Source organism: Pristis pectinata, chromosome 32 (assembly GCF_009764475.1).
Source record: "Pristis pectinata isolate sPriPec2 chromosome 32, sPriPec2.1.pri, whole genome shotgun sequence".
Classification (NCBI taxonomy): domain Eukaryota; kingdom Metazoa; phylum Chordata; class Chondrichthyes; order Rhinopristiformes; family Pristidae; genus Pristis; species Pristis pectinata.
Genome location: NC_067436.1, coordinates 11,955,914 through 11,968,844, shown reverse-complemented (window position 1 = coordinate 11,968,844; position 12,931 = coordinate 11,955,914). Strand labels below are relative to the sequence as shown.

The 12,931-nt window shown below is 39.2% G+C and overlaps 1 protein-coding gene across 1 annotated transcript in view; it reads left to right on the top strand.

The window, feature by feature from the left end:
* pkma (pyruvate kinase M1/2a) overlaps positions 1–11,566 on the top strand; it is a 29,588-nt gene extending 18,022 nt beyond the window's left edge. Inside the window, exons 8-11 of the mRNA XM_052042457.1 lie at positions 456–615; positions 6,319–6,485; positions 10,713–10,894; positions 11,026–11,566. Coding sequence (XP_051898417.1) covers positions 456–615; positions 6,319–6,485; positions 10,713–10,894; positions 11,026–11,132 — 616 coding nt within the window. The 3' untranslated portion in view covers positions 11,133–11,566. The remainder of the gene's footprint in view (positions 1–455; positions 616–6,318; positions 6,486–10,712; positions 10,895–11,025) is intronic.
* The last annotated feature ends 1,365 nt before the right edge of the window (positions 11,567–12,931 follow it).

Sequence of the window (12,931 nt, the reverse complement as noted above, 5' to 3'; positions counted from 1 at the left end):
CATCCCAAATCTGGAAAAGCACTGTTCTTAATTCGCATCTTGTGTCCTACTGAAGTGTAAATAAAATTGTCAAGATTTGTCCTGTTTAGTGACTGCTCAATTGTATTTGGAACTTGGTTAACTAGCCAAATTCATCTTGTCCCTTGGGCTAATTGTTGACTACAGGGAAGGGGTGGAGTAATTGTCATTCGGTATCATGTGAACATCAATGACTGTGGAGCAATTTTGCATGTTGTTTTCTCCGCTTTTTATCCACATTATTTGCTTTAGCAAAACATCTGTGATATTCACATCTTGCAACACTGGTTATCCAACAGAGCTGGAGATTTTTAACAGTGCAACATCTGTTAGCACTTCATATCCCAACACGTAGTTTTATAGTGAGATGAGCTCCCATAAGCTTCAAGGACAAAAAGTCAAGTTCACAAAATATATCTATCTTTTTTTGTACTTGCGATGTTGGAGAGTATGATCAAGAAACCCAGACCCACCCGAGCCGAGGGCAGTGATGTAGCTAATGCTGTACTAGATGGTGCAGATTGCATCATGTTGTCTGGAGAAACTGCAAAAGGAGACTACCCCCTTGAGGCTGTAAAATGCAGCACTTGGTATGTAGTTAACATTAACCTTGTTTCCTGACCAACTTTTGGTTGCAATTCATATTTGTGGAAGGTAGAGGCCATAGCAGTGTGTTTAAGACTCCTTTGGGGTTGCTGTTCAATTGCAGGGAAATGAAATGTTCATACAGTGGTCTTGCAGTTTGCAAGTGGCCATGAGGATTTGCAATTCCAGTCTCTAGATTCCTTGACTATTGAACTGTTTCATAAATTGTAATCATCAAAATAGTTGATGCTTTGCTTTCTGCCTTGGAGCTATGTGCTACTTGTTTTGTTTATCTCAACCATCATATTAGCAAGTTGATCATACTCTGACTAGTTATTAATTTGCTTCATTGACAGTTCAGTTTAATTAGCATGAGCTTTTTGTTTTTAAAAATATATAAAGCTGAGTTTACCATGCTTGGCTAGTTTGGTTTGCTAAATTAAACCAGTGGTTTAAAGCATGTTAAGTTTTAATTATTGGATTGAGTATTTGTATATTTCAGGATCCTTGTTTATAATGTGTATGTTCTGCAAGAGTTAAACATGTTAGGTGAAGATCCAGTTGGTCCATCAAACCTGCTTAGTATCACACTGCTTCATACCATTGTGCTTTTCCCCCTCCCTGGCCAATTACACAATGTCTGGGATAAGGAAAATAATCCTAAAATGTTGGGATGGGGGGGGGGGGGGGGGGGGGGGGGGGTGTGGGGAGAAATGTATGACACTACCACCTCAGTGGTAGCACACATGGAGAAACACCATACACTCACATTTTTTTAATTATAGCTCCATTGATCTTGGTCAAACTTTTTTTTAACATTTCTTTGAGGTTGTCTTAGCAGCAGCTTGTATCATGTGTTGACAAATGCTTGCAAGGAATTAACTCAGTTGGTTCCATGCATGAACAACCTCTGTTCATGTCTGTTGTTTCCAAACACAATATAGCTCAAATGTCTATCCATGAAGACCAGATCATTCTTTCACCTTTGTGCACACCATTATAAGAGTGGGAAAAAAAATGCCACAGGGTTGTCTAACTGAGGTTATTGAGCCTCAAGTTATAAGTTTTCCTCTGAATGTTACTAGCTTGTGCAGGCAAGCTAAAGCTGGTCAAATCCACAAAAACACTTTCTAAGCTTTGCTGTACTTATTCCTTTTATTGCATGTTTGTTTTCCTGAAATACATTTCTCACTTTATTAGATTTATTTGTCAGGGTTTTTGTTACCTATGGACAGTTTCTTGCCTTGCAGCCATTTTCCTCACACCCCTGCCTTCATGGAGATTAGAAATTCCCAAGCTCCACTTCAGAATTTATTTTTTTCTTTAGTTGCTTTCCCATAACCTTTTACTTGTAATTCATTTTTCAAATTGCATCCTCACTCTGCTACCCATTTAAAAGCTTGTGGTCCAGTTCATTGAAGAGCAAGTGCTGCTGACCCCTGCAGTATCTGAAATCCCTACACCAAACCAATGCTGTTCATAATTTTTCAGAGTTCAACCAATTGAATTCATCATCAATGCCAAAATAAACTTTGTTTGTTTCCATTTTGTAATGAAAATGTTTTTAAATTTGATGTGACAAATTTAAAACTTGAAGTTTAGTATACTGTTAATCAAGATTTCAGAGCATTTGACTTGGTCTTGCACACTGAAATGTTTGGTGGATCAACTGGTTACTTCATGTCCAAAAAATTGGCTTGCCTTTTGCTTACAGTATTTGCAAAAACAATTTAAGTGTGTGTATATACTTGAAATATTGAATAATTCATGTGGGAAATCCTTAATAGACTGTGTGGCTTTTATTGAAGATTCAACTTTTGCTGTTGCATGAAATCTAGTTTATTGTCAAATGAAAATGTCACTTATACAGTGTTCTGCCAAGTTTGCAATAGCTTTATTTGGTGCTGTGCTGACAGGAAGATCAGAAACTTTTAATTTGGGTTTGGTTGCTATTTTACCCTTGCAAACTAAATGTTGCCATGCACAGTGGCTATAATTTTGCCAATTAATGAACTGAATTTAAATGTGCAGCTCAATGTTCAGAAGCAACAGCAAAATTAAAACATTTTAGATATGACTGAAGTTAACCAAGGCAAATTTATCAGAATTCTGATTCTGTGCTTTTTAATGCAAAAATTGGTACTATCCACCTGTACAACATGTACACCTATATCTATGCTGCTGACTTTTACTTTGTCAATCTTTGTAAATTTTTTTCCTTTCCCCCACATTCATGCTTGGTCAATAAATTGGACTTGTTCCAGTAGTTTAATGCTCAGACTAGAAGCATCCTTTGGAAAGGAAAGACTCACTGGCCTGAATGAGGGGAAAAGGTTGCTTTCTGTTCCAATGGTTTTTGGATGTGATTGCATTTGGCTGGATTATGATGGATCTGGCCTGCTATCTGCATACCTGCACTTAGCTGGTCATCCTCATGGCTCACCACACAGTTGTACAGATACACTACCCTGGAAGTCCCCAACTGGTGTGTAGTAAAAGCTAAGCATGGAGCCTTTTTCATCTTTAAGGATCAAAGATATGAATTGTCTTTAACATTTGAGAAATTTTAATTGTAAAATTGAAGTAAATTTTTAAGATGGTTAAAAATCAAACTCAAAAATAATTAATAGTTATTTAAAATAGTTAAGTGCCTTCCCCTTTCCAGCCAAATGCACAAACCTAGAATCCCTACCAGACTTCTATGCCAGAAGTGACACAAGTCTCCCTCTGAACAATTTTTGTCACTATTGCTCTCTTCCCATCCCAAGTCAGTGTTTGCTTCCCCCTGCTGTGGGATTAGAGTGATAACTTGTCCACTTCTGAGAAATGTTGGGTCTCTCAGCAAGACCTGCTGTGCCACTGAACTTTGGTATAGTGACAGGTGGGGAAAAATGTTACTAAATGAAGGTTTAGCTTTCATAGTGTGTTGATAAAAGTGCAATATTTTAAATGACCTGAAATATCTGAACCACTGACTTCAAGATTTTTCTTTAAGAAAACTTGCTAGCTCTGATATCTTCAAATTTGGCTGAAATTGGGAACATTGGAAGTGATACTATTCTTCAGTGCCTTGTAGCTCTAGATCTTTGACTTTTTTAAACTGCGTTGTTCATGCTTCTCATCTGTAAAAACCAATTTTGACAACTTTATCACTAGCTTGTTGGCCTTGTTAATGCTGCCTTCAGGCTTGCAGTTGCTTGCATATGGTGCCTTCAGTCATGCAGATCCAAAAAGGTCACATTTGCTTTAGGCCATTTGAAAGTTCACTGCACTGCATGACTAACATTGCCTCTGCAGAACTAACTGCCTGAGATTTCCCTATCAAATTTGGAAGTTGAAAAACTCCTAATCTTTATTTACCATTCAACTCAAGTGCTCAGAGCTAACATGAATATTGGAAAGGAAGCAGTAATACAGCATGGAAGTGGGCCCTTCAATTTAACTTGTGCATACTAGCTAACAAGTACATAATCTATGCTAATTCTATTTTCCACTGTCACTGTTAATCTAAATACTACATTGTATCTGCCTCCACCACCCCTTCTGAAGGTTTGTTCCCTATTTCAACCACCCCCGGGTAAGTCTTATCCCAGATACCCTCTATCTTTTGTTCTGTCTAGTCACAGATCTCTAAGGGTGAAGATTTCTCGGTATCTAGTCTACGTCCCTCAGAACTTTGTATACCTCAGTCTGCTATCTCTTCGGCCTTCTCTGCTCCTAGGAAAATAAAGCCCAGCCTAATCACTTCTCCTAACTGAAAACACTCCAATCCAGGCAATGTCCTAATGAATCTCCTCTGCACCTTCCCTGGTGCAATCGAATCTTTCCTATAGTGTGGTGACCAGAACAACACAGTTAGTAATGTTGGGTCCAGTTGTCAAGCATTAGAGAGGTGCTTAAATTCATAATTGATGCTTTTTTGAGTTTTCTAGTATATTGAACAGTTATTATAGTGGTGCACCTACAACAATTCTTGGTATGTAGTAGTGCAAATACATTGAAAAGTGAAGCCATGCATTAGAAGTTAGTAATTTCAATATCCAAGATCTTGAGTCTTAAGTGGCATTTTTTCCAGATTTTAAAAACTTTTTTAAATGTCCTAGATGCATGCAAAATTTTAATGCTGAAAGTGTACTTTTGCCTTGTTATTTGTTCAGTCATGTAGAAAAACCTGAAATTCACTTATTCAGAACAGTGGCCTCTACCTGAATCTAAACTTAAATCTTGTATCTTGTATAATTAGCTTGACGAAAATAGTGTGTAACCAATGGATTTGTAGCACAGCTTATACTTAACACTTGCATGTTGTAAAGTCTGCTTGCTTGAATCTGGAAACTATTCACCAATATGGAGTCTGCATTTGTATACCTATTTCCATGGAAGTGTTTGAGCACCTCTACTAGTGTGGAAGAGAATGTGCCATACTTTGTTATTTTTTCCAAACCCAATTTTACACTTCATTGCTATTATGAAAGAACTTGGGAGGGAACTTGGTTTGAAATCTAATGCACAAGATCAACGATCTTTTGTTTATAAACTGCTTATTACAAGATGACAGTTTGACTCCAGTGGGAATACGAAGTATAAGTGCGATGTTTCAACAGCACTTGCTGGAAGACCTTTTGGTATCATTTTTACTTTTTCTTCCCTAACCCTACTCCCTGCATCACATTTTAATTATATAGGGACCTATCCAATCCAGTTAATTTGTTAGACTAATAGTATGCATTGTTTTAATTTGCTTAGTTTAATTTTGCAATAGAGCACTAAATTTGCATGTATTTCTCTCATTTGCATGGTCTGGAACATTAGCATATTTTAAGTGCAGTTGTGCAACTTGCATGCAGTAGGCTGGGGCCATTGTTTAAAATCTCTTCACAATTTGGATCTTTACAGCTTGAACACCTTTGCTAATTGAAAGCTGCAATAGGGAATTGGTCTCAAATGTCAAAAACTGACTCCTCACAACTTTAAATTAGGAAACCATCCTTCTCTTACTAATCAACTAGCACACTTATTATGCTGGAATAGTAAGCTTTGATTCTCATTCTACTAAACATTCCTGTAATGCAAATCTTGCACAACTACCTAAATCTTGCTTTCACTAATGTTGCATGTATACCTGACACTCTCTTGCATCTTTCTCTGTTCCTGTTTTATTTTGTGGCTTACAGATAGCTCGTGAGGCAGAGGCTGCAATGTACCATCGACAATTGTATTCGGAGATCGCTCATCTAGCACCTCCCACGGTAGACACAACGGAGACTGCTGCCATTGGTGCTGTGCAGGCCTCTTTTAAATGCCTTGCTGCTGGTATTATAGTCCTGACCAAATCTGGCAGGTAGAGTAGTAAATGACTGATGCTATGCAGGTTGAGTTAACCATTTCTCCTTTCAGGCTTCTGGTTTGTCAAATGGCCTGGTGGCTGGATAGCCAAATCTCAAGTTTGAAGCTATTCCAATTGGCATGGGAGAAATTTGATGCAATGTAGGTTGGTTACAGAACAATCTTTGTTCATTCATACATCCAGAAGTAATGTGCCCAACCTATTGCCGGGTTGTGTTCACCAGGTCCAACAATTGGCTCAGTTAGGCTTGGAAGGTAGGTGAAAGTAGGCTGAGAAGCTGCACAAGGTGAAGTTAGGATTAACATGGCAGAAGTGGTAACTGACCGGACTGTTCCCTTCCCTGGTGCTGTTTTGTATGGCATCTGCAGATTGCTCGAGAGGCTGAAGCTGCCATGTACCACAGGCAGCTATTTGAAGAGCTGCGTCGCTTGTCACCACTTTCTCGTGATCCATCTGATGTGGCAGCCATTGGTGCTGTGGAGGCATCTTTCAAGTGCTGTGCTGCTGCTGTGATAGTGCTGACTAAGTCTGGAAGGTAGGAATGATTCCATTGCTTGTCCCTGAACCGTTGACATTTTGCAAGCCTATTTTTGTCCCATCAGCTGGTTATCCTTTCTCCTGTAGAGTGCAAAGAGCTGTCCAACTTAAAATGTCAATCTGATTTTATGCGGTGCCTATGTGCAATATTATTTCTGTTAAAATTGGTGCAGGACCATGTCTCACACTATTACATTCAGTACTATGTATGTACAGTTATGCAGATATGATATGAAACTAGCAGATATACCCAGTCAGGAACATGACCCCACTAATTTGTGGATTTCTTGTGGGATGTGTCTTCACAATTTAAACAACTTCCTTTAAACAGTCTTTCACGATGGGCAAGAAAAGTAATTATTAAACACTCACTGGGAATTGAGTACTATGGCATGAAACCAGTGCTAATTTCTCTTAATCAAAACTGCCTTTGCAAATGGGCCAAGGGAAAATTTGGGTATATCTTCATTTGCTCTCCTTTGTAACCTGAAGTCTGACACCATGCTTAACAACAAATGTGGTTAAGACTTTAGCAGTCCTCAGTATTTTTAAAGTCTGAGGTTAATTGAGTGATGTAAATTGCCCCTTTGTGTAGATCAATGGCAAAAAAAAATCATGGGAGTTGATAGACATGAGACCTTAATTGAAAAGGAGGCAGAGTGGGATTGCTCTGATAACCAGCATGATCCTGCTGGGCTACATGGTCCTGGTCCTAAGTCTGTCAGTCTTGCAGGTGGACTTTCAGAAGTGTTCTGACTTATCTCCTTCCCCAAACTACCCATCCACAAATCCCATTCCATAAAAAACACTGGAAAGGTTTTTTAAAAGAGTAAGGACCTTTGTGTAAACATAGAGCTTATCTTCAGTAAATGTATAATAAGCAGCTAATTTAAATTAACTTTTAAACAATGAACAAACTAAGTCACTCCCATAAAATCTACAGGTGGCATCAGACCTTTTTGGCCTAACCCACTTATTCCATTATTTATAATCCTCAAGTCTCCCTCCACTCTAATTGCCTTCTCAATGTTCTCCCTACTTTTATCCATTCTGCCTTACTGTAAATACATCAGTAATCTCTGCAGGAACCACTTCATGTCACTTTCACCTTCCGCTATGAAGAAACGTGTTCTTTATTTTCAGTACCATCTTGTATTTGTCCATCTGTTCAAGATTCTTGTGCAAGTTAAGAATTTGTGTTCACCTTATTGAACACTTTGTGGTGCAGTGGCAGTAAGTGTTGCTACTGGGCTACAAGAACCAAGGTTTGGTCCTAACCTCATTGTCTGTGTGGAGTTTGTGCATTCTCCCCATGACTAGGTTCCCTGAGTGCTCTGTTTTCCACAAGCCCAAAGGCATGCTGGAGGTTAATTGGCTGCTGTAATTTGCACCTTGTGTAGTTGAGTGCCAGGGGAACTGATGGGTATGAGAGAATGAGTTATGGGAATAAGTGAGGGGAATGAGACTGGTTTCGGTGTGAGCCAGCATAGACTAGATTGGCTGAATAGTCTCCATGTCATCACAGTAAAATATTTAATTGGTAAATCCAAAGAGAACCCCAGCCAATTTGTTCTGTTGCATCTTGACTTTACATCTTTGAAAATACTTTCTCATTCTTTTATCCATTGTTTAGTGTCCAAAACTCCATATAGTACTTGGTGTGATTTGTTTTCACCCCCCACCCCATTTTCTTGCATGTTGACCAGTTCTTTGCACTCTACATTATGTTGCAATTCCAAATTTCTTTTCTGATCTATCCCTCCTAAGTTTCATGGCTTCTGAAGGTGATTCTTTCCTCTACATGAAATGGGCAGCCTCGCACGCTATTTTGAATTTATCTGCTCACTTTGAAGCCAGTCTTTTTCTGTTTTGGTGCTGCTCTTCATAATTAACCTAATTTGCTGACTGGCAAGTTTCAACAAAACATTAATCTGTGTTCAGATCACTTGTCTTGGACAGCTACAGTATTTTGTTTACTGGACTCCTTCCTTTTCTGGCTTTCTAGCCATCTATCAATCTCTTCTGCCTTATCCCCAATTTTAACTTCATGATCAGTACCTTCTATGATATTTTTCATCATGGGCCTCCTGAAAGTCAGTACTAGATAATTCAAAATGAACTTTATGCAAATCTATCCTGATTTTCCTCTTCCAATTATTTCATCAGCAAGTAAAGTTTCTGGTATATTATCCATTCTGATCTTCTGCCTTTTGTAAAGGGGGTTATATTTGCTGTTCTTTGATTACCCCTATGCTTTATATACATGCTGCTGTTTCCCTCTGAATGTGCGCCTATCCACTGCATCTTTTATCCTGCAGAGCCCTGTTGTGATTCTGCTTTGACATCTTAATCTGAAAAATGATCAGTGGAGTTATTTTCCTTGGTAGCCATGTCATCTTAATTCTACCTTTTATGATGCTTGTCTGCTGATATTTATTTCTGGCTGCCTTTTGTCCATCTAGCCTTTTCCAAGGTGCTTGTTAGCATCTGCTCTGTGCTTTGTGAATGGCTTCATCTTTGGACTTGATTTCATTCTATGTTTGTATATCCATGACATTGCTTTCTTGCTATACATGTGGCCCATGGTAGCAATTGCAGTGCCAGATAATACTGTTGTGCAGTAGCACTGTATGCTTTGGAATCTTTAATGTCCAGGTTTTTGTGGACTTTGACCTGTATAGTGATGAACATTGTTGCTGAGCACCTGTCGCACGCTTTTCCTTGGCATTCTGAAGCGAAGATCTGGCTGCATTGACTCGACCTCTTCAGTGGCTGTTTGGTGCAGTGGCAGAGCTGACAGTACAAAACCTAGCTGCTCTCTTCACTGTGGGTTTCTCCTGAGCTGATAGCTAACAGTTAAATGGTCTCAGCAGGGAAATGACTGACTTGCATGTAGGTTTTCTATACTGTAGCATATTTTTGTGCATGAATGTTCTTTATCTATTTGGCTAGTGGGATGCAGTCAATGGAAGATTTAGACTTGAATTTTCAGCCTCAATGAAAGTGTACTTTGACGATGAATTCTTTGCATATTTTGGACTGCTCTGATGTTTTGAAGGGGGTGTGGCTGCAGACCTATTGCTTAGCAGCATAAAGAGACTGGGTTCCAAATTGGTGCAGAGAAGTGTTGTGAAAACTCTCAGGCCTGGTTGTTGTCTCAGTCTATACAAATGGGTGCTAGTTTCTAACAAGCTGCATCTTGTATGACAAGGCAGTCTGAAAGGGAGGCTAAATTGGCAAAGGATTTTGGTTAATATGAGAAAATAAAGCACCTTGCCTTTGCTGTTTCATGGCTGAGTTTGGGGGTGGTGAACATTTTCTGTTCAGTCCAAATGTCACAACTGGGAATTATGTACTGTGTAGAATACAAAACCATACAATGTTTTGAGCTAGTTGGGATTTGCTGTTCTGGTTGCATTTTTGTTACCCTTAAAATAACACCCTATTAGATGAGCTATTAAAAGAGGCTTGAATTGTCGGTACTGGGTATTGCAATACTGGATGCCAGTTGAGCATTTAATAGGATTAAAGAGTGGGCAAAAAATGTCGTGCTGTGTTTAAAATGTAGTGACATCCCAGTTCACACAACATGAAGGAAAACCAAATTAACTTGATGTCATCAATTATTTTTTGTAATTCTTTCAAATTGAATTTATCAAGTCAAATCAACACACAGCATTGCCCATGTCCTGAATGAAGCAATTATTACATTCCTCTAAGTTGATTTAGTGAGCCTTGATGCTGGTTGACTGTCAGATGGCTTGCAAGAATAGAGCCTGACTATATGATGTAAGTAGTGAGTCCGAGTTTTTGTTCAGTTCTGTAACATCTATAATTTATTCAGCAGATTGGCTGAAATCTGAATGTTCTAGGAATGCGGGAAACCTGCACTACAACAGCTCTTGGCTGTTTTTCTGCTTGGCAGTAATAATTACAGAACCATAGTTTAAAATATTTTTGTTGAGATCCTAGTTTCAGTAAAAGAAACTTGGGGATGCCAGAGACTGATTTTATTTTTTTTAGCCTCCATTTGGTCTAACAATTCTGCTTGGCATTTGTTAGCTGTTTGGGAAAGCTGGGTTAAAAATAACTTGGCCTTTGTCTAAGTACAAGTTGGGCAGTATTTCAGGCAGTGGAGGGCTGAAATTGAGTGGAATTGGTATGAAACTCTCACACAAGTTTACCTATTTCCCCTTTGTTTTCTAACCTTGCCATTTCTGCTTAGGTCTGCACACCTGGTGTCCAGATATCGCCCACGAGCTCCCATTATTGCTGTAACTCGTGAACCTCAGACTGCACGTCAGGCCCACCTTTACCGGGGTATCTTCCCAGTCCTCTTCAAACCACCAGCTGATGCTGTCTGGTCTGATGACGTTGATCACAGAGTGAATTTTGCAATGGAAGTTGGTAGGTTAAGTCTGCAAACTCACTTTTGTAATATTGGGGGGTTTTAGAATATCTGCATGAATCTTTTGAGAATGAAGGCAAAGTATGATTGAAACAATTCTTCATAATTAATTGATCACTTTGACTTTCAGGCAAGGCTCGTGGTTTCTTCAAGCCGTGTGACCTAGTGATTGTACTGACTGGCTGGCGCCCAGGATCTGGATCCACCAACACCATGCGTGTACTGCAAGTGTCCTGAGCGTGGTTAGGACTTGATATCTGATGTCCACTGCAGTATCACCTCCCTCTAGGCAGCCATAGCTTTGTGTACTGCAGAGCACCTTCACTTAAGCAAATTAAAGAGAATGCAACCCTTGTAATGTGTTCTGCTCCTGATTGCTCTGCTGTGTGGCACCTGACTGCCTGATGTAAGACTACATAATGCTTCAGTCAGTGTACTGTAAGTGCATCATACCCACACAAACCTTTATTTATATTTTGGTTAAAATTAGTGCTTTGGTTAATTTTTTAGTTCTGGATTATTTAGAAATTGTTTAAATCTTCCTTTAAATTGGTGTCTGATATTAGGCCTAATTTCACAGTACAACATGCTGTTGTAAACTATAGAAGTAAAATTCACTTTAAATGTTGAATGTTTGCAGATGATGTCAATAAAAGCTAGCTTCCACAGTGTACATTGTCTTATTTTTCTGATAAGAGCTGTTTTAATCTAGATTATCCTACATCTTGGATCATGTAAACTAGCAGGTAGATGTGTTCTGCACATCCATACATGTGCTTGTTCATTTGGAGATTCTGGTGGTGTACAGATGGTATAATTGATGTGGTACAAGTTTTTGAAAACTTAAGATTTTAAAGTCCATGCGTTGCAGTGTGAATGGGTCATAAGTATGTGGGATGCTTATTCAGTGTTTAGAAAGGTACATTCATGTGGGATAGATCGGGGACTGATGTAGAAACAATGGAGTGGTCCAGTCTTGAGTTGGTAACCTCTGGATGAGGTTGGACCAGAGCCAAGCAATTTTAGAAATGAAGATGAGCAGTTTGCACTAGAAGAAAAAGTACTCATCAGTATCAAGTGCTATATCAAGCTGGCTTTTTTCAGATGAGCCTGGATGTGTTGTGCCAAGGGATCTGTTTGCCATATGACTCTTAATTTCCTGGGGTGGGTATAGTAGCTGAAGCTGAGTTCTATAATAATGAAACCAATGTCTTTGTCTCTTATTTTGCATGAGGAAATTTTTGATCATTCGATGTTGGCTGTCAATTGTAAGTGAGTTAATAGTTGGGAGAGGTATTTCAGAGACCTGTATCGTAGCATGGAAGCCAATGATTTCTCCAGCAGGTAGCATGTGGTTGAGAAATAAAAGTCAAAGAAAGATGGATCTCTGGAGGTGGTGAGAGTTGGAAGGAAAATGAAAAGTTGATTCTCTGGCTTTAGGTATGGAACAAAGCAGAATGTTGTGCCAGAAGATGAAGTGGTCAACTATTTCAAAGGCGGCAACTGGCATGAGAGGAGAATGAGGTCTGGTGTTTTGTTGCTGTCAGCAAAGTGGGGGGAATAAAACCACATTTTTGGTAAAGACTTTATTAGTAATATGGTGTGACAAAAAGCTAGCTGAAAGATTGTAGATAACCTCTGATCTGGAGACAGCAAAATGAGGACTTCGCAGACAGGTGATGGATTTGAAGATTGATTTGAACGTGGGAGGGAACAATACTTGAGAGGGAATCTAATGCTGCCAGATAGCTTTGGAACCAGGAAAAATGTGATCATTGAACTGGAAGGTGAATCTCTGAAAGCACCAGATGGTGTAAGGCTCATGAGGTAGGACTGGGGAATGTTTGTTGTAGGGTGTGGCAGTGATGAAGGCAGTTGAATGAGTAGAAAAGGCAAAGTCCATAAGGTTGGAAGAAGCAGAGGAAGGTGAAAAGCTGGAGTTCTGCATTCCAGGATTAAAGATTTAGCAATGACTGATTATTGTTTAAATATAGTTCAGGCAAATCCGGTGAAGAAACAGCCAATTTTCTGCCCAA